The following is a 20,029-nucleotide window of genomic DNA, read 5'->3' on the forward strand; positions in this document are numbered from 1 at the left end:
ATGTACCCTATATAATATTCCACCGGAAATCCGTCATAACCTGGTGATTTCCCGGTGTTCATTAATGACACAGCTTTCCTTATTTCTGCTCCAGTTATAGGCGACTCTAACTTCCTTGTGTGATCAGGGTTAAGCTTAGGCATATTAATGTTAGAGAAGAATGAATTTATTTGGTTGTCATCGCAAATTGTGTGCGGTACTTTTATAGTTACTCACGCACACACACGTGCAGATGCAGGTCTCAGGCTGGTACATGTTTCATGCTTCTTCACAGGCTGCCACAGACAGTAGCTAAGAATGCTTAACCTATGACCCCCCCCCCCCCCATACTTGCCTGATGATGACTTTCCAACATGCCTTTAGTCACACACTCTGGGAGGTCAACAGGTGCCAGCAGAAGCACTTTCAACCAGCTGTTTTTTTTGAGAGAAATTTTGTGTAATACCTTGTTTTGGCCAGCAGAGTGCAGCAGCAGTGTGTGTGTGTGTGTGTGTGTGTGTGTGTGTGTGTGTGTGTGTGTGTGTGTGTGTGTGTTTATTGGAAAGATTTCTGCTTGCCCTTTGGCAATGTGTGTGTTCCTGATTCAGGAGTTTGTACATGTGTACATCTGTGAATATGTGTTTATGTTTCAGTCTGTCTGCACTCTGTGTGTGTGTGTGTGTGTGTGTGTGTGTGTGTGTGTGTTTTACATGGGGAGGTATGTAAGGGACAAAACCTTGCTGAGCACATGTGGTGACTGAGGAGGAAAGCAAGCAAGAAGAGGAGAGGAAATGAAAGGAAGGGAAAGGAAAGCAGAGAAGAGGAGAGGAAAAACAGGAAAGGAAAGATAAGGAAAGGGGGGGAAAGGATATACGGTCTAAAAAGAGACAGCAGGAAATGAAATAACAAGGATATGAGGAGAAATGATACAACAAGGAAAGAAAGAAAGGAACAGGAGAAAATTACAGATGAGAAAAGAAATGTGGAAGATAATGAAGTGTAGGTGAAGAGTGAAGAGGCAGAGATAGAACAATGGAGAAAGAGAAAGGACAAAACAAAGGATTAAGTCGGGTCACTCTGGCCTGTCATTCCTCTTTTTAATTCCTCTCCATATGTGAAAAACTGTGAGGAAAGAGAAACAGAGGGAAAGAAAGAGAAAGAAAGCAACAGAGTGGAAAACTAAAATCCCAAGGACTCCAGATGAAAAACGAAGATATAACTGCAAAAAAAAAAAAAAAAAAAGGGAACCAGGGAGGGATTATTAGCTACAGGGTCCAAAACAAACCCACAGGTATTCCCTCTTTTACCAACAGACATCTTTTTTTTATTTTTGTCGCCACACCATTCAATAAATACAAAATACAAACCAGCTTCATTTTTCATTAAACAACAATAATAGAAAAAAAAAAAATCATACAAATATTACCTAATTTGAAACAGAAATAGGAACAACCAAAGCAGAGAAGCAATGAGATCAACAGGAGGTGAAGGCAAAGCTCATTTTAGTATAACACTGAAATAACAATCAGCTGAAGCCGTTCAAACTTCTCTTCCAATGAAACGCCGCTGATCCTGATGGTGGAGATAGAATCTCACAACTAATCATCTAAGCTGCAGACAGGCTGAAGGAACATTTCCAGATTTTCACTGTTACATTTTTTTTTTAACCCTGCTTTGCCACCCAGAACTGTGTTTCTGTATTACTGATTGGTCATATTCTTTACTGGTACACACACACAAACATAGCCACATTCACACATATACACATTCACACAGATTTAAGCAACCCTTTCCTCTGTATCCAGTGAGAGCGGTGAGAGCTACAGTAGCTACGGCTGTACTTCAAAAAGAAGCCCTGTCAATACAATTCAACTGGCACAACCTTACCAAAGTTTGCCCTTCACACAAAGCTGAGAATCCCATTGGACAGCTGTGTTATATTTCTACATGAATATACCTCCTGTCCTGTTGGAGCTGTTTTGAAAAACGGAGCAAAAAGAAGATTCCAGCGAAATCGGAAAGGCAGGAAGCAGAAAAAGTCTGTAAAGTCCGGTTGGGCCTCTTCATAGCTTCATCCCTTCACTTAACGAGTCTTTGGAACATTTCTGTTTCATATTTTATCATATCTCCATCTCTGCTCTTCTCTGTCCATTACAATCCTGAAGCTGGGGTTGGGTGGGTGTGAGGTGGGGGGGGGGGGGAACCCAGTGTGCAGCTCTGGGTTTGGGTCCATCAGAGATGGGATCGGTTAAATGGGTAGAGGAGGGTTTGGTGTTGTTTTTGCGGGTCCACACAGATCAGTGTCTCCAGGTTCGCCTTTTGTCTGGAGCTTTCATCACCTGGTCGTCTTCCTCTTTGGAATCTAAGGAAGAACAGAAAAATTTCTGTATTAAGTTAAAGCCGCATTTGAATCATGATCGAGACAGAAAAACAAAACATAAATTTTTTTTTTAACCATGTTAGCTCCCTGTTTGAAGTTTTTAGATGTGCGTAAATGAAGAACATTTCACTGTACACTTATCAGACTGTCATTGCACGTTTCTGGCCAAGCAGTGACCTCCATCGTATCGGAGGTTACGTATGCTGGCGTGGAAAATGTTCAGGTGTATCAGGGTAGGCCCTGCTGGTGTTGTGTGCGTGTGGGGGGGTGTTTTCATTGCTCACCAAGGCATTCCGGACAGCACGCGCCCTCTGTGCGGGTGCTGTTGGTGCAGGTAAGTACTGGACATTGCTTTTTCTGACACTTGGTCACACCATGCTGTGGACAATAAGAGAGGAAGATGACGGGTTGGTGAAACGAGGCAAAATGTAGACGCACAGGTAAAAAAAGACACATGACAGGAATGCATATCATTATGTAAGATGATATTTTATCTTAATGCCAGATCAACTTTCACTCTCCTTTTAGCTCTATTTTTGGTCTCTATGTGGATCTTAAGCTGCTAAATACTCTCACTATGTTCACCAGCTGATATTGCTAACTCGGTCTGTCTGCTGTTTGGAAACTGTCAATGACCGTTCCGTAGAGCTGAGGGGATTTGCAGAGTTGACGTTGCTCTGTGACTCCTTTCACATTACACATTGTCATTTGGCCCATTGATCATATAAAAATATTGAGTAGAGCAGCTTTAAAAAATCTAATTAGATAAAAAAAAAAGACTCCATGCACAAGTACAACACATCTGCTAAAGTACTGGCTTTAGATCATCTTTATCAGAGCGCTTTTATTTTGTTATGTTGAAAGAATTCAGTTTGAACTATCGGTGAACTGTGTACAGTATTTCGATATTCTACTTCAAAACATAACTTTGAAAGAATAACTTTTAATGGGGCTCCTTGAAGTCATTTTTATAACCCAACAACTTTACTTATATTTCAGTAAAATGTCAGCAAAGTAATATTTACACTTGGGTCTTATTTCTTGGCAGCCTCAATACTTACATCACACCAGCAGTTGATGCATTTCATCTCCCCCACCATTGGTACCCAGGGATGCCAGTTGTCACTGTTCTGGTAATAGTTCTTGCCAAATTTGCAGTGCCTCGGGCCATCTGCTTGCATCATGTCGCTGTGCTCCAGGCCTGCTGGAGTCATCTCCTCCTCTGGACACTCCTTACAGCAGTCGGAGGGGTTACGTCTTACTGGATGACTGCAGGTCAACATCGGACACGTCACCTTCTCACAGTGCACCTCTCCCGAAGACCCCTATGGATATAATGTAGCATTAGCGGAAGGTTAGCAGCAATTCTTTCTTTCCAGCACAAACAGAAGCTGCAGCTGACTTATTGCTTTTTCCACAAAGTCTGAACATTCCCCAAGGTTTAACTTACGAGAAATACACGTATGCCCCAGCTTCTTTGCAGTCTAATACAAGATAAATGATCCATTAAGGGATTTTGGAAAGTAGATCCAGCCAGATGTGAGTGGGTTTATTGATGTATATTTACCTTGCACGTGCAGACAGCACATTTAATGTAGCCAAAGGGAGGTACAAAGGGATGCCATGTGGTTCCCGGGGCGTGCATCTTCTGGTCCCCTTCAAAGTAACAACCTGAGAGAAAGGAAAGAGGAGAAAACGGGTTACAGAGGCCAGTCAGCAAGAAAATGTCTGAATGATTGAGGTGATTTTTAAGTGTAGGTGGAAATGCAATGAAATAAATGCAGTATATACTGCACATGTAAAACGAAAAGACACACTACAAGAGAAAATCCTTCAGAGAAAAATCTAAAAGAAAACGAAACAAAGAGAAGGAGAGAAGGTAAGTCAGAGACAGGAGAAGCAGTACCTACCTTCAGGGTGTTCATCCACCCTCTCTGGAACTTTCATGTCCTTGGGATCCTTCCTCTCTGAACAGGAAAAAATAAATGGAGTCATAAAAACATAATTAGTTTTCAACTTTATGATTTCTGTTGGGAGCACTTTGGGAATTCATCCAAAATAATAACTCACAACCAGGGACTCAAAGCAGAATAACTACTATAAAACATGATATTGCATACATTCATATATCTCATGTACAATCAAAATATGTCTGTCTCACCATCACAAATGGGACAGCACTTGTCCTCAGGCTGAATGGTTTGGGAGCAGGTCAACACCGGACAGATGACTGGATCACAGATCACAGTTCGCTTCTGCAGAAAAAATGCAGAAAGAAGACAGTACATTTTATTTGTGCCATAAGATGATATACAAAATTCAATACTAACATGCACTTTATATGGACGGCAAACTAATGTACAGCCCAGCTTCTCTTCAAATGCTTTAATGTTTTAGTGCCAAATTGTTGACCTGTCTTTACCTGGCAGCTACAAGAGAAGCATTTGTCGTAGATGGGAGTCCAGTGGGAGCCATGAGCGTGATGCTGGTTCTCAAAGAAGCAGGTATGGGGGTCTTTCTTCAGCTCCTCTGGGTCCTTTGCAAAGAGGTCGTCAAACTCAGACTCCTCCATCTCCCCCGTGGTCCCAAACTCACAGTTATTTGGCACATGGACCTGGACAGAGGAAATGTGTAGAAAACAAAACAAAGGGATCGATGGAGGTGGAGGACATGAAGGAAAAACAAGAATACAGCACAAATGAGGTCGATGTAGTGGTGGGCGAAATGTGTTGAGATGAAAGCAGGGGGGGGGGAGACAGAGAAAAGCAAAAAAGAGAAAGGGTGGTTAGAACATTAGAGATGTGTTGGCCACACCTGACGCAAGGCTGGTCTCAAGCTGACGTGTTGATTGTTCCTTAAAGCGTAACTCTCGCCAAAATGCAACCTAGGGTCTTTTTGTCAATATACCCGAGTCAAACTTTCATTTAAAAGCATAATTAGGACGGAAACGCCACTTTTAAGATTTACTGTATTCTCGTTTTCGGTCAAATGGCCTTCTCTTCGATCGGCTCTTTTGGACTGGCAAAATGGCGGCTAGCGTAAACAACAGCTGCTAACGTGAGTTGCTCAAAACCTTTCTTTTTAGTAAACTCCGTGAACACAAACAATGTTCTCAACGCTGTGTAGAGCCCCTGGTGAGACTTTGAGCAAAGTTTTATGTTGTGTGGAGCCTTCTTAGTGTTTTAAAAATAGCGATTTTGATGCTATCATAGTAGTGCCCCTAGGACTCCCATTCAAATATAATAATATTGCTAACAGGGCATGAGAATGAAGCAAAAACTAAATTATACTAACTTCTAAATTAAACAAATATAGTTACTTGATGAATCTTGGGTTTGGGGCTTTGACATGGTCCTTCTTAGAGGTACTTTCTGACCGGAGCCAACATTTTAACTCTCTATGGCATCTTTGTAAATTAAAGAGTGTGGTCTAGACCTACTCTATCTGTAAAGTGTCGTGAGATAACTTCTGTCATTATGTGACACTATAAATAAAATTGAAATGAATTGAAACAGAGACTTGTTTTAGAAATATTTGCAACTCTCTAAGCCTGAGTGAAAATCAAGACCTATTCTTTTGACAGAGGAAACTGCTTCAATATGAATAATGGATTTAATAAAGTCCCAGCCACAAATTATTGTTATATAAGTTGTAGCATTTCTTTACATACCCGTCCTCGTATTTCTCCTCGGGGGTTCATCTTGGTGCTGACCTGGATGAAGGCTGTTCCTTGGTCCAGGTGTTGCAGTAACTCAATACTGATTTCCTTTAACACACCCTGAGCCTGGAGGAGAGGAGAGTGTGTTTGAGTTTGTTTCTGTATGAGTGTGTATTTTTACATCTATTTGCATTCATTTGTATGTGTGTACACACTGATTTACCTGTGAGCCGTAGAAACCAGTCAGCAGCCTTTTGTGAGTGGTGCTGCTGTCATCTATTTCTCCAATCTCAGCCAGTCCGTGGAGATGGGCGTTCACAGTCAGGTCGTCGGCCTTGCTGAGGCCTGCGACAACGATTTCATAATGCAGGTGACAATGTTTGTCCACGGACACCCAGGCATGGCCAGAGGCACCAGTTCTGACTGGTGGAAACACAAAGTGGCCAGCCAGAGGAGTGGGCAACTCTGAAAGAAGGGAAATTGGTAATAAAGCGTGCATCCAGGACTTGAAAACATTTGTGACATTGTTCTGCTATGCACAGCACATTTAGAAAGCATTTGCATGTATTTTATGAATTCCATGACCTCCCTCCCTTGCCCTTCTCCATCCCCTGCTTCCATCAATCCGTACCATATCTGGGTGCCTCCAGGCCGCTGTAGAGCAGGGCCCTAATCTGCCCCCTGAGCTCCCCCTCCTGGCCGTGTGCCGTGGCCACATTGATGAACAGTTCGTTCTGCAGCAGCATGTGGATGTGTCGGGCCTCCAGACGAGTCCAGCTGCCCTGCGCCTGGCCTGTGGCCTTGTTGTACTCTGGCGTCAGGTCATACAGCACAGTTCGCTTGTTTCGCCGCCGTGGCTTCAACTCGATAGTTAGGCCTACAAAGTCACTGGTGAGACCTGCGACCTGAACCTAGATGGTGGGGATGAGGGAGAAATGATGAGGGAAAAATGTTTTGATTATGGTTCCTTCACTTGGATGTTTAACCTTCACTGTGCAGAATGATGTGCTGGCTGTTATATACATATATATATATATATATATATATATATATATATATATATATATATATCTTTTCTTTTTTTTGTGGAAAAATCATGTTAGACACAATATTATTCAAAGCAGAGTATTTTATTTCTTAAAACATGTCAAGGACAGCTCTTTTTTGTGGTTTGGTTTGATATGAGATCAGCTTGATTTTGGCCTGGTTTATTAATGCTTAGTCAGTTTAAGCCCATTTTTTAGAGAGAGACAGAGAACTCCCCATAAAAAATGGTGATATTCAGTTTTTTGGATGGAAGATTGTCTCGTGGTTAAATGATTAATTTCCTTTCTCATCCAGTTTACACCATCACAAACATTTCAACTAAAACCTAAACCGCAGATAAACATGTTGCAATCTCAAGAAAAGTGAAATTTTTTTTGTTTTACTATTATCAACTATACCAACAAGACATTAGAACAAAACAATAATTGTGTTTATTTGCGTAATGCTGTAACTATCAAAAATGTATTTATTTAGAAATATCCATACCTGGTAGTCCAGTGTGCCATTATCATGGAGGTTGAAGATAGCGGATCCCACACCTCCTGTCTTCCCCGGGGTCAGTGCATCATTGCTGGACATCACACTCTGAATAGCTGAGCCAAACAAAGACAGATTAATATATAAAAAAAAAAAAATCCACTCTAGAGCGCATTCCTGTTCAAATTACTTATCTATAATCATCACTTTTCCCCTCGGAATTCCCCCCCTAAACTAAAGTTTAACTATATGGTTGAAGGAGGGAGAAGAAGGGGGACACATTACATTTCCTCACGTTCTGCAACCACACACTCATAGAAGCCACATAACCAGAATGTCATCCCTTCACCAAGAAACAGTCATTGAGAGGACAGATTTAATGTAACCACTAATCAAGAGGCGCGTATGCTCGCGAAATTGTGTGCGTGACCTTCTGCCAAAAACATACATGTTACATATTGTTGCAATGTCTGTCTCACACACACACACACACACACACACACACACACACACACACACACACACACACACACACACACACACCCAAGGTTAAGCCTTAGAATGAGGTAACCCTTGCTGAATGCAGCAGGCTTAAAAAGATTGAGCTGAGAGGACAGGAGGGAATGAGTAACAGAGAAGGATAAGAAAAGTGCAGAGAAAAGTTCTGAAAATGACATGGAGACAGAAAAAAGTCAGCGAGGAGAAATGACGTCAAAGATATACAAAAATGGGACAGCAGAAAACGGAGAGACTGGAAGAAGGAGAGCAGGAAAGTAAAGGAGGAGGAAAGAGAGGGATGGGAGTGTGTTGGGTTTGAATTCTTCACACATAACGTCAAGCTGTTAATCACAGTACTGAAACACCAGCAGACTGGGACCTTGGCAGCACCACTGCATGTCAGTTCAGTCAGTGTGTAAAATTTGGACTAAGAAAACATCTTTTACATATTTGTGTCTGTTTATGTGCATGGCATTGCATGTGTTAGACGATGAAAGCGTCTTTCAAGGTGTCAAAGTGATGGACACCTTGATGTTTGATGTTCATGGTCAAATATGCATCCCATGAAAAGACCATGTGTGCATGCTTTTCAGGCAACGGTTTCAGACGTTTGGTCTGGCCACAACATTCCAAAAACCGATATCTTTCTTTGTGACATACACACACACACACACACACACACACACACACACACACACACACACACACACACGCACACAGACAGACAGACAAACATGCATACACAGTCTTGGTGGGCCACCAAGTCAAACAGAGGTCTATAAACATGGTTTTCCCCCAGCGATAAGACTTGAAAGGATCGAGACAGAAAGAAAGAGAACAAGTATTTATAGAGGAGAATGACAAAAAACAGCCACAGATGAACTAGTACAAACCAACGACAGCGCAAAACACAATCTTAGCAACCTCTGTTTGTTGGAATGATGGGAAGAGAGACATGAAGAAAACATGTTTTCAGTTCTTCACATGTGTAAAGGGGTTTGATTGCGGGGACACTTACTGTCACAAGATTTCCTGCCGGTGATGAAGCCAGAGATTTGTCGGGATTCCTGACCCTCGGTTGCCACGGTGATCTCCAGCTGACCACGAGATAACCAGAACAGTTCGCGGCTATTCAGGTCTGTCAGCACCTCTGCAAAGTCTGGATCCTGCACAGATTAAAACCGTTAACGTGAGTTGCTATACGCGGGTCAACAAGTCAATAAATATAAAACTTTGTAATGCCTTTTCAACACCAGAAATGAAAATGTAATATTATGCTGTTAAGATCTTGTTGACATTATGTTAGTACAACGCTGACATGTTACCAGAGTAACCAATCCCCAACTTATTTAAACAAAAGACAGATTGGTGACATGTTTCCAACTAAAACGAACGTATCCATTTAGTTTAAATCAGACAAAGACCAGATGAGAACAGAAAGCAAAACAGATCCCAGAACAGTAACATCTCTTAAAAGAAGATGAATTCAGCAATCACAAAGACATCACAAACTCTGAAACCATTAAGGACATAGACAGTTATGTTACATAAAAGACACAATTTGAAATCACCACGCTTACAAACTCCTAAATTCTTGGTAAAAAATATGACTTTTTGTCATTGTCTTGACACGTTTCATATTGAGGTTTAATTTCAAGCAGGCCGACTGGACTCCAGGAGAGACTGGGGGTGTTGGTCAGGCCATTGAAAAATGTTGGAGTAATAGGACAGATGTACGAGCGTGTTGAAGAAATGTTACATTTATGACTTCAGGGCCTCGGTTCAATATAAATATACATGTACCATAAATCCACACAGCGAGGAGCCAAAACAGAGTGGGAATGGAGAAGGGGCTGGACAGAGAGAATGTGACTTATATTGGGGAAAGTGAATGGATAGAATAGTGAGAGGGGAGTAAGGTGCAAAAGGATTTATTGGGGTCTTGTGTAAATCAGGACACTGTCAGAATTACTGGTCCAATAAAAAAATGATTTCACACATTTAAAAATGTGTTTGCTTGTCTTTGTGTGTGTATTTAGAGATGGAAAAATAAAGGCAAGTATCCCTTTCAGCTAAAAATGATGTACACTCTGTTGTTTATGAGCCTCTGTTATTTAGCTAGACTTGAGATGAGTCAGCGGTTTGGGTTTCTGCATCTAGCTCGAGGACACTTACAGGGGTCATGTAGCAGTTGCTGAGCTCAAACTTTTTGCATATTTCTCACGGATGGCCCCTCTCACCGCTAGGCTCGAAAGCGGCCCTTCACGCAATTCCTGGCAGAATTAAAAACAGGCCCGCCTTTCATCACTCCTCCTCCTGCCTCCTTCCTCCCTCTATCCATCTCAGCCCACAGACCACTAACCACTGACATGTGTGACGAGTGTGTACGCAGTCCATCCTCTCTACCTCCCCCATCCCTCCCCTCTCTCCTCTGGGTCTCTCATCCCTTGCTCACATCTGTCTCCTGCAAAAGTTCCTCTCGCACACTTTCTCTCTTCTCTTGTTTTCCTCCTCACTCTTCCTCTCCATCCATTTTTCTTGTCATGTCTCAGGGTAGTTAGCTGTGATCAGACAACAGCGCTAGGATGTGGTGACCAAACCACATCCGTCTCGGAGAGGAGGAAGTGTGTGGCTGTGTTATATGTTCCTAACCAACAACACTGCTCCCCCTCCAGTTACCACTTAATTCATCGTTTAACACTTTTCCCTAAAACCTCCCACTTATTTCATTCTGAATATTGTGGGGGGTTTGCATAGTTTTTCCAAATAATTTGTGGGGAAACACTGAAACTTTTCTATTTTTCAGACGTGAAGATAAAAATATTTGGTACAAAATACTAACAACAGCTTTTACTGTCGGCATCAGCCTTTAAAAGCCCATTGGAAACTGTTGACCTTTGTTATTGTCTGTTGTTACTTACATGAGAGGTGATGTTGGCTCGGAGCTCTCTCAGGATGTGTTGTCGGTACACAAGCTGGACTCGGATGGGCACCAAAAGGGGCTCTGGGGAGAGAGAGACAGATTTAGAAGCACTGAGATGAAATTGGTAGAAACTGATAGACTGAAATGGCAACAGAGATCACAAAATCAGATTCTTGTCCCAGGTTTTATTTAACCTGTACTTTCCTTGGAGGAACTGTAAAACAAGCGTTTGGTTTAAGGGCACCATAATAGCTCCTGCAGGGGTAAGGAATCTCAGTTTGTAACATTAAATACAATTTACAAGTAAAACAAGTTACATTTTCTCTACATCTCAGTGCCAACTCAAGCTTCCCACCTTTGTCTTTTTGTTTGATGAGGCCTTGAAGGATGAGGATGAAGTGGAGGTTGTTCTCTGTGTCACTCAGTGTCAACATGGCGAGGCCTCCCATGCTTGAGTTCTCCTCCTCCGATGTCAGCGTTGAACTGAATGTCTCTGTACACAACACACATGCACATTACCATATTGAGTATCTGTATTCTGTTAGAGGACTCCTATACAAATACCTCTCGGTAAACAAAGTCCCCACTTTTTAGCTATATTAAGCCATGCAAGGCTTTTTAAGATTACATGAGAACGTATACAATTCCACTGCTTTGTAAATATTGAGTTTACTGTGTACTACAACACAAAGACTAAGACATACAAATGTCATAATGAACATTACAAAGAAGAAACCATCAGAATGCTATAATATCCTGCATGCACACGCACCAGCAAACAGTGCCCTGTGTTTGATGATCTTCCCCTCCACTTCTTCTCGTCTGCTCGTAGATGTGGTCATGCTGATGCGCATCTGCTCGGACTGCAGCTGTCGCATTTGAGGCTTCGCCAGGTTGTTCCATACTCCACAGATCTACACACACAGGCCGAAACACAGGCAGGTAAGCTGCAGTATGGTCGCAGTGTAGACGGAATTTGTCCATGAATATCAAAAAAACATACTCGGCCTATAGTCACCAAACATTTTCATACATCTCTCACTCATGAAAAAGCAAAACATGCACATCTGCTGAATACATCAACAACCACGTGATTGTACTCTCAACCCCAGGCTCTCAGCCGATATAAAGCCACGACTTCTCCCTCCCTGAGAGCGGAGGGACGAGATGTGGCAGTGTGCCGACACCTCATAACTTTCAGTTCAGGGTTAATCTCCTTTTTAATTAGCGATATTCTCTGTCCCCCTGCTAAGCAGTGATGTAACACGTGAACAATTCTCTTTCCAAAGGTTTTTGGTCCAGCAAAGTCCCTCACCTCCCCCCTTGTTCAGAGTGTTTTCTCTAAGGTCCTCTTGTGCTTGACACTGACATTTATCTAAAAATAATAATAGGCCAATTTCTGGGACCTGTATTTAGGGGGCTCCTGCCTCGCTAAACAGAGTTTAGTTTTGAAATGGAATGAGGAGATGTGTGTGTGTATTTTGGCAGGAAATGATGTGTAATGATCGAGCCAGCCCTTATGGAGGATGTGGACATGGATGCATGGGTACTACTGTTACACCAACATATCACTTTACTGATTTATTAGGATAATATTGGCCTTTTATTAAACTCAGTCTTGTATACCTCTGACCTGATGGAAGGTTCTCCCTCATGTAACCTTTTGAGTGAGTGAGTGAGTGAGTGAGTGAGTGAGTGAGTGAGTGAGTGAGTGAGTGAGTGAGTGTTGATGTTTACTGCAATCAGACTCTGTTTGTGATGTTTAGAAAGAGGCAATGAAGCAGGAAGGAAGTGTCACTGTGTCTGTGAGTGTGTTTATCGTTTATTATTGCAGAGTGAATTATGGGAGAAAAAGTCAGAGTTTGAACATAGAGTCACGGAGTGAGAGCATTCATCACACCACTCTCTCTCTCTCTCTCTCTCTCTCTCTCTCTCTCTCAGAAAACACACAGACACACATAGTCACATTATCAGAACAACATCAATAGAAGCAAGAAGGGATGATTTTCTATTTATGTGATGTCTTACCATGTCTGACTGTCCCTTGGGGACTCTGTACTCAAAAGCAATGGTCCCATCTGAATCCAGGAAGCCTATTTTACTGGGGCGGCCCATTCTGATCAGTAAGGGAAGACAGAGAGATACAAATTGAAAAAATGTAATGCATTTTCACAGACATAGCTCAATTCTTTTACAACTCACTACTTTTGCTACTTCTTCATGCTGAGTGCTACAGCTAAATGATGGTTGAAACAACAGATTGTAACGTCTTTTATATTTGTAGAGGAAAGGATGGGCGATGCTACCGAGGATAATCAGAAAAAGAAAAGAGCACCACTTTCAGAGATCAAAGTTACAAAACAAGCCAAGGACATGGACGTGTCAGCTCCGACTCGCTGTGTGTTTTACCTCTGGTATGTGATGGAGAAGGCCAGGCTAGTTCTGGTCAGAGAGAAGCGAGCTCTGGCAACACCATTGGAGCTGGGCAGCCATGATTCCGTCGCTCCTGTCAACACTGCAACAAAGTCTGCAGAAGGAGAGAAGGTTAGAAAGGCACTTACTAACATATGCTATGATAAACGTTCCTGTTTTAATATTTTTTATTATTCTGTGTGTTTGAGTGTGTGTAAATGTGCATGCCTGTATGTGTAAGTTACTATTATTTAAATATAAGGTGATTAACAAATATAAAACAGAAGTGTGAATACCAGAAGGCGCATAAAATGTATTGGACTTCTTGTGTTACAAGTATACAAGTATATAATGTATACTTAGTTTCTGTAACTTTCATTTTTGTATGAAAAAATATAATTTTATGTAAAAAGGGTAGGTGTAATAAGCTCTGGCTTCAGCCTACACCTTTTCGGTCTTGTTTGTTTCTTGTCTCTATGTATGTTTGACTGTTGTGAGTAACAGATGACCGAAAAAAATAAATAAACTAAACTAAACTAAGTTCTGCAGGAATGTGCTTTCTGATGTATAATTTATATTTGTACAGTTTTATTTAGTTATTTATCATTGTTTATGCTGGTCTAACAAATTACAGCCCATTGTGTAGATGTTGTTTAAATGTAGGTGTGTTGGTGGTCTGGCGACCTGTCTATAGGAGTCATACTCACCAGTGCGGCTCTCCCTGGGGCCCAACTCCTCAGAGCTAAGGTAGGACCGGTCGTTGTATGATTTGTGGAGGTCATCCTCCTTATCCTTGCCCTTCTCATGGAAATACTCAAAGCTGTCCAGCACAGAGCCTGTCTGTTTCTTGTCATCCTCACCTGTCGAAGAAAAACAAAAGTTAGAAAAAAAGCTAGTGAGATACTTGCTGACCACCAGTAGGACTGCCCGTATATATGGCTAATGCTAGCCTTTTAATGTTGGCCTAAATCAATTATTTTAATGTGATAACATTTTGTACGAACAGGAATATTTTATTATTTTTATATTTCCTGATAGGAATACTATCAGCAGTAGCGACATTCTGGTTTCTAATAGACTTGTAGTGTCTGCCTTTGAACCTGTTTTAGTATCTGGCAAAATAAACCAAATCAAACCAAACACATTCTGCTACATCGTTCTCAAAGTCTGGTGCATAGATGAGACTTAAGCATCGCCTTTTTTTCCACGTGATTATGTTTTGTGTATGGATGAAGAGTGTGAAATGTGTGGACATGATCAGCCAGAGAGAAACCGAAGTTGAGCAAGACAGGTAAAAATTACAGAAGAAAAGTGAGAGATGGATAGATGGGACATTGTCAGACATCAAATTTAATTCAATGCTGAAGGCTACAGCACATTCTCTCTGTCTTTCTCACTTCCTCTCTCTCTCTCTCAGCCAGGGATAACTAACCAGGGTAGTCTCTTGCAGCTGAAAAGCTTAAGGAAAATTGGTAGTGACACTGGCGTGCGATCCCAACAATGACCCGCTGTTCCACAAAAACTGCTGTGCGTCTGGGTGTACACACACAGAAACACATACAGTGACACATGCATCAATGCTCACTCAGCCAAATACAGCCCCACTGACATTATCTTGAAAAAGAAAACCACACAGTGGCTCTTAGTCACCCACAAACTTTATTTCTCAGGCAGTTTTCTGAGGAACTCGTCTGGACTGTCTGCTTTCTTTCTTGGTGTCTGATTTACACACACACACTACCCACAAATCTCATCGTTCCCCTCATTCCCTCATTCCCTCATTCCCTCATTCCCTCATTCCTCTGCTCCACTGGGCATGCTCGAGGGCTTCTGGGTAGTGTCACTCTCACTTCTCCCCACTTAACAACACTGTATCCTCAGGTGCACCAGTCATTACACACACACATATGAACACATACAAACACACACCATTTTCCATCACTTATACAAATACATACTAGCTGCTATGGGGCCAAAGCTAAGACAAACACACTCAACCTTTTCCTTAAAACTTGACCACAACACACACAGACAGTCCTGGGCCTGTCCAATTCTTGACACACAAACACACACACACACACACACACACACACACACACACACACACACACACCACAGTAGTGTTGTCCACACAGTGCTTTACCTTTACTTTCCATTCCATTCCCAGACACACAGTGTAGAAAAACACCCAATCTGCTGAATAACAGTGCAGCATGAAGACCCACCCTGTCTATGTGTGTTTGTATGAGCATGTGCAGGGGAGCTCTAATTCTCTAATAAGGTGGAATTGTGTGTGCAGCAGTGTGTATACAAGGTAAGTGGCAATGTGTGAATAAGGCTAAATAGATGGGTGGCACTTTCAGTTGTGGCAGGTTGGAGAAAATGTCCATTTGATGTGGATGAATGGAAAATCAATTGACCTGCTCACTGCATCTAACAGCTGTTCTGAAGACTAACTAGTTGACCCCGAGGGAAGAAAAAAAAAGCCAAAAGCTAGGGAACTGGGAATGCAACAGGGGAAGACAAAGATAAAAGAAGAAGAAATAGAGTGGTATGAATCAAACATAGAATAAACAAACACTGTGACAAAGAAGAGGAGGGGAACAACTGACAGCAATTTATGTTTGCATTTTTCCCCATAAGGTTAAGCTGTGCTTGCATGTTTTCTCAGCTGACTGTTTCATGCATGAGTCTTTCATTAGGACAGGTAGAATTTAGATCACAAGCAAAAAACAAAACAAAAAAAACAGCTTCTGATCTCAAAACCTGAGCGCAACAAATGGTGAGATTGGGTCGGTAGATGATTACCTTTACGGCAGGTTTTACAGCAGTGCCCTGGCAGCAGAATGGGATCCTCACAATCCAGGTCTGGGCAGTCCTGTTTGATGTTCTTACAGTTAACTTTCCCCAAAACCTTGCCACGGCGACTCTTTTGCTGCCAGGGAAACACCAGAGAAACAGACAGATCAGTCACTCACAAAATCTCATCTGAAAAAAGACAGTAAATAATTCTGCCTTTCTGGGGCAAACTAGTTTAACCTGCTATTTCACAGATACTGCGTGAGAGTGACACATATAAAAAACTTACAGGTTCGCAAATGCACTGGACACAGTGCATGACACCGAAGGGCTCTCCTAGATCTGGGTGCCATGTGTTCTCCAGGGAATAGAATCGTCCTCCAAATGAGCATCCTGTAACACAAACAGTGCTGATTATAAATGGCTGTATTCAGGGTCAAACCTAACCGCCTAGTTATGGTCACCATTCTATGGCTCTTTCCAAACCAGAGGCAGTCTCGATAACAAACTAAGTTAAATTATATGTGAGGTTTGTCCTTTTTAATTGTGCTAGAATGAATTATTGGGAGTACAGAGGCATTTAGTTGAGGCATTTGAAGATATGACCTTACTTGCATAAAGTTCTTAATATTTAAGAGCAAGAGAAAGTGCACCTCCAAGGCTTTTATTAGGTGATAAACTCTTTAGGCTGAGCCATTGTACCCATTTTTATATTTAACAACAAATAAATCTTGCATAGCTCATTGCCCAGGCATGTTGGAGGCAACTGAAACTCACTGGATGCCTCATGAGTTTTGGGACTCAAGCTTACATCCTGTCTCATCTAAATGATCCATGAGCAGCAAGGAAGGAGACATAAAAATGTTCCACTGAAAGAAAATCAGAGATTCCCAGAAATACACATAATGTAGGCCAACCCTTTATTTATTTATTTATTTACTTGTACAGTTTTATGAAGTAATTTAATACATCCTGATGCTGTTAAAGCTAGGCTATGTAATAGTTAGCAACAGTAAGCAATAGGAGCTAAGAAGTACTATAAAGAGCATCCAGTTTACATTAAACTATAGGAACTGAAAGGCAAACAATGACTATGAGGCTACGCTACAGTGCTGTATTTGTGTTTACATCCACATAAAATATGTGATAAACAGGGGTTACAATTCCTTACCCAATGTGGATATGTTAAACTCTCAAAACGGAGAGATAGCACATTAGTCATTGTTTCACTTGGAATCCAGTGTACTGGAGTAGAGCCATAACCATAAAAAAAAAATGCATCCCTGTTCTAAAATATAGCCTAGGGACTGCACTGTATTGGTGTTACAGGAGATACAAATAACTTTTAGTTTTATTATTACTAAACTAAAATCATAATTGAGTGTTAGTCACACTGTAACTACAGGAATAGTATAGCCTGTAAGCAGTGTGTGCTGAGATCCCGTATGTACACACACACACACACACACACACACACACACACACACACAGACGTGATGTTACCCCTCGCCAACTTTACTAGAGCTGATGGCCTGCCTTGCTCACTGCTACCAACCTGGTTCACATTATTCTTTCATTAAAGTGACTACACACTTTAAACAGTCCAATCCAGTTAAAGGGAGCCAAGCTGTGAGCCGCTCGCTTTGCCTGCCACTTCTGTCTCTGCTGAAATAAATCATCTCAGGAGCCAATGCTTGTAATGGAAAATCGATTGATTACAGTTTCCAACAGTGAATTACACGTGAAGGCGGTGGTTAACGTGGAGTTCCCACAGTTTTGAACTCCAGAGTAGTTACCTTATGAAAACCGCAATGAGCTTTGTACGTAGGGGCTTTCACACATGAATCAAATGGCATTCACTGCGGTTATGACTCAGATGTTTGCCTCTAGTTTACACATGAAGCAACCCAGGCATTGAAGAACAATTCAAGGAAACATGGGCAATTCACGAAAAGTAGACCAGGCTCTATGTATGCCATTGCAGTGGAGGAGGAAGACTGTTATTCTCCACTTTAAATGTTACTTGTTAATATGTTTTAGGTTATAGGGCCACTTCACCTTTGCGTGCAGTTTGCAGGTCAACCTAGCCCCGGTACGCCTATGCACCACAACATCCCAAGCTTTATGAGAAAAAAAGTTTTCTTGCTTTTTTCAGCAAATAAATATGTACACGGTATACTTAAACTTCAACTGCTAAAAGTAATAGTATACTCACTGCAATTCGGCATACTTGTGATATCAAAGAACAGCGTACATTTAAAGAAAATCTGGAATTTTAAATTGTTAGTGCTCGATGCTGCCTCCTATGGCGTGTGTTGTGTCAGACACATTACGGAAAGGAAGGCTGAAACGTATGTTACGACTGGCTCCTCTTTATTCATTAATGATGTATAGTCACTTTACAGTCACACACAGCATAACATGCCCAGGTCGTGGTCACATTTTAAATTACACATTTTTTGTAACTTTCTTGTGCTCGTTCTGTGGACAAGCCTACCTCACACAATAGTAGGCTACTTTACGCTATATAGCCTAGTCTAACGTCACGACATGTTTTTTTTAAAGTGAATGTGTCAGCTGTCTTACCTGATAAGCCTTTGGATTGCAGCGGTTCTCTCTCGGACTGGATGGGCAGAGCGGGTGACTTGAGCCGCGAGGGTGCTCCGGTGTGCAGCCACGCGCAGCTCAGCACGCACAGCAAGGAGCGGAGCGCGCGGGGAACCAGCATCCCAAACCTCCCTCTTTTTACGTCTCTCCACAAAATATTTCCCTCAAACCTCCGATATAGAGTATTACTTTATATAGCCACTGTAGACTTAAAGCGACTATTTACACACCCTTACAAAAAAAAAAAGTTAGCTTCCTCCTTACGTCCAAGTGTCCGTTGGCATTACTTAGTTAGCTAAATCCTCTGTTTAAATCATCCGAGTTTCAGTCAGGCAGAGGTTTTCCGAAGACAGGACACAGCCAAGTGAACCGTATGTCTTTCCTCAGTACCAGCAGCCTTCTCAGAGTCCCGTCCCTTTCTGTTTTATAGCCTGCTTCCCTGACAGCTTGAAGCAGCCACAGGCCGGAGGGGGAGGGAGGGGGGGGGGGGATGAGTGGGGGTTGGTGATGGAAAAGGGACAATTGACGCCCCTATCAATTCACTAACGCTTAAGATATGGAAACGAGCCTGCGTATGATTCATTTTATAGGCTACCAAAACTTTTGTGACACCGTTTTAACCCACTGTGTTTCTGGGGACAAAGTGAAGCTAAGTAGCCTATTATTAGTGGAAAAGAATTGAAGGTCCCTCGACAATTGGTATTGGCTTTTCTAATGTGATTTTCTTTTCTGCTAAAAAAAAAAAAAAAAAAAAAAGTGACTCCCCACTGTAATTTTCCTGATTTTTCAGAGTGACAAAGGCATTGCCTTCACCATCACAGTTACAAAACTTTTGTTAAGTTGGGACTTATAATAATAATAATAATAATACATTTGACTTAAAGGCGCTTTTCTCGGCACTCAATGACACCGTACAGTTATACATAAGACATTTAAAAGCAGCAAAAAAATATAAATTAAAATTAAAAAAATTAAACAACAATAGAAACAACAGAAAGAGGCAGAGCAATTGACCTAAAGATATTAGTTCGTTAGATATTAGACCTGTAGACAATATTCTGAAGTGAATTTAGGCTACATTTCTTATTGAGTTTATTTGATAATGCAAGTAGCTTTAGGAGAAACTAAATGTTATATTATTATTAATATTGTTATTACAGTGGTGTTACCAAATGGTCCCTTTTTTATTATTTAATTACTTCTTTAATTATTTGTCATATGCCCTCCCACATAGATTTATGGTATTTAT

At 41.5% G+C, this 20,029-nt stretch overlaps 1 protein-coding gene across 2 annotated transcripts; it reads right to left on the reverse strand.

The window, feature by feature from the left end:
• Positions 1 to 1,324: 1,324 nt before the first annotated feature.
• chrd (chordin) lies at positions 1,325 to 19,233 on the reverse strand. Of its 2 annotated transcripts, none has more exons than XM_028573353.1 (21): positions 18,760 to 19,233; positions 16,463 to 16,566; positions 16,183 to 16,309; positions 14,082 to 14,234; positions 13,372 to 13,489; positions 12,991 to 13,078; positions 11,735 to 11,876; positions 11,318 to 11,455; positions 10,961 to 11,043; positions 9,058 to 9,205; positions 7,551 to 7,657; positions 6,649 to 6,928; positions 6,241 to 6,482; positions 6,030 to 6,143; positions 4,782 to 4,973; positions 4,521 to 4,614; positions 4,270 to 4,326; positions 3,927 to 4,030; positions 3,421 to 3,684; positions 2,644 to 2,737; positions 1,325 to 2,341 (listed from the first exon to the last, which is right to left on the reverse strand). In XM_028573353.1, exons 1-21 carry the CDS (start codon positions 18,899 to 18,901, stop codon positions 2,277 to 2,279), a joined length of 2,856 nt encoding a protein of 951 aa, XP_028429154.1. In that variant the 5' UTR covers positions 18,902 to 19,233; the 3' UTR covers positions 1,325 to 2,276. The 2 variants fall into 2 exon arrangements, with proteins under 2 accessions (XP_028429154.1, XP_028429155.1); XM_028573354.1 differs by lacking the exon at positions 18,760 to 19,233 and adding an exon at positions 18,389 to 18,470.
• Between the last annotated feature and the right edge of the window lie 796 nt (positions 19,234 to 20,029).

Source organism: Perca flavescens, chromosome 3, assembly GCF_004354835.1.
Source record: "Perca flavescens isolate YP-PL-M2 chromosome 3, PFLA_1.0, whole genome shotgun sequence".
Taxonomy (NCBI): domain Eukaryota; kingdom Metazoa; phylum Chordata; class Actinopteri; order Perciformes; family Percidae; genus Perca; species Perca flavescens.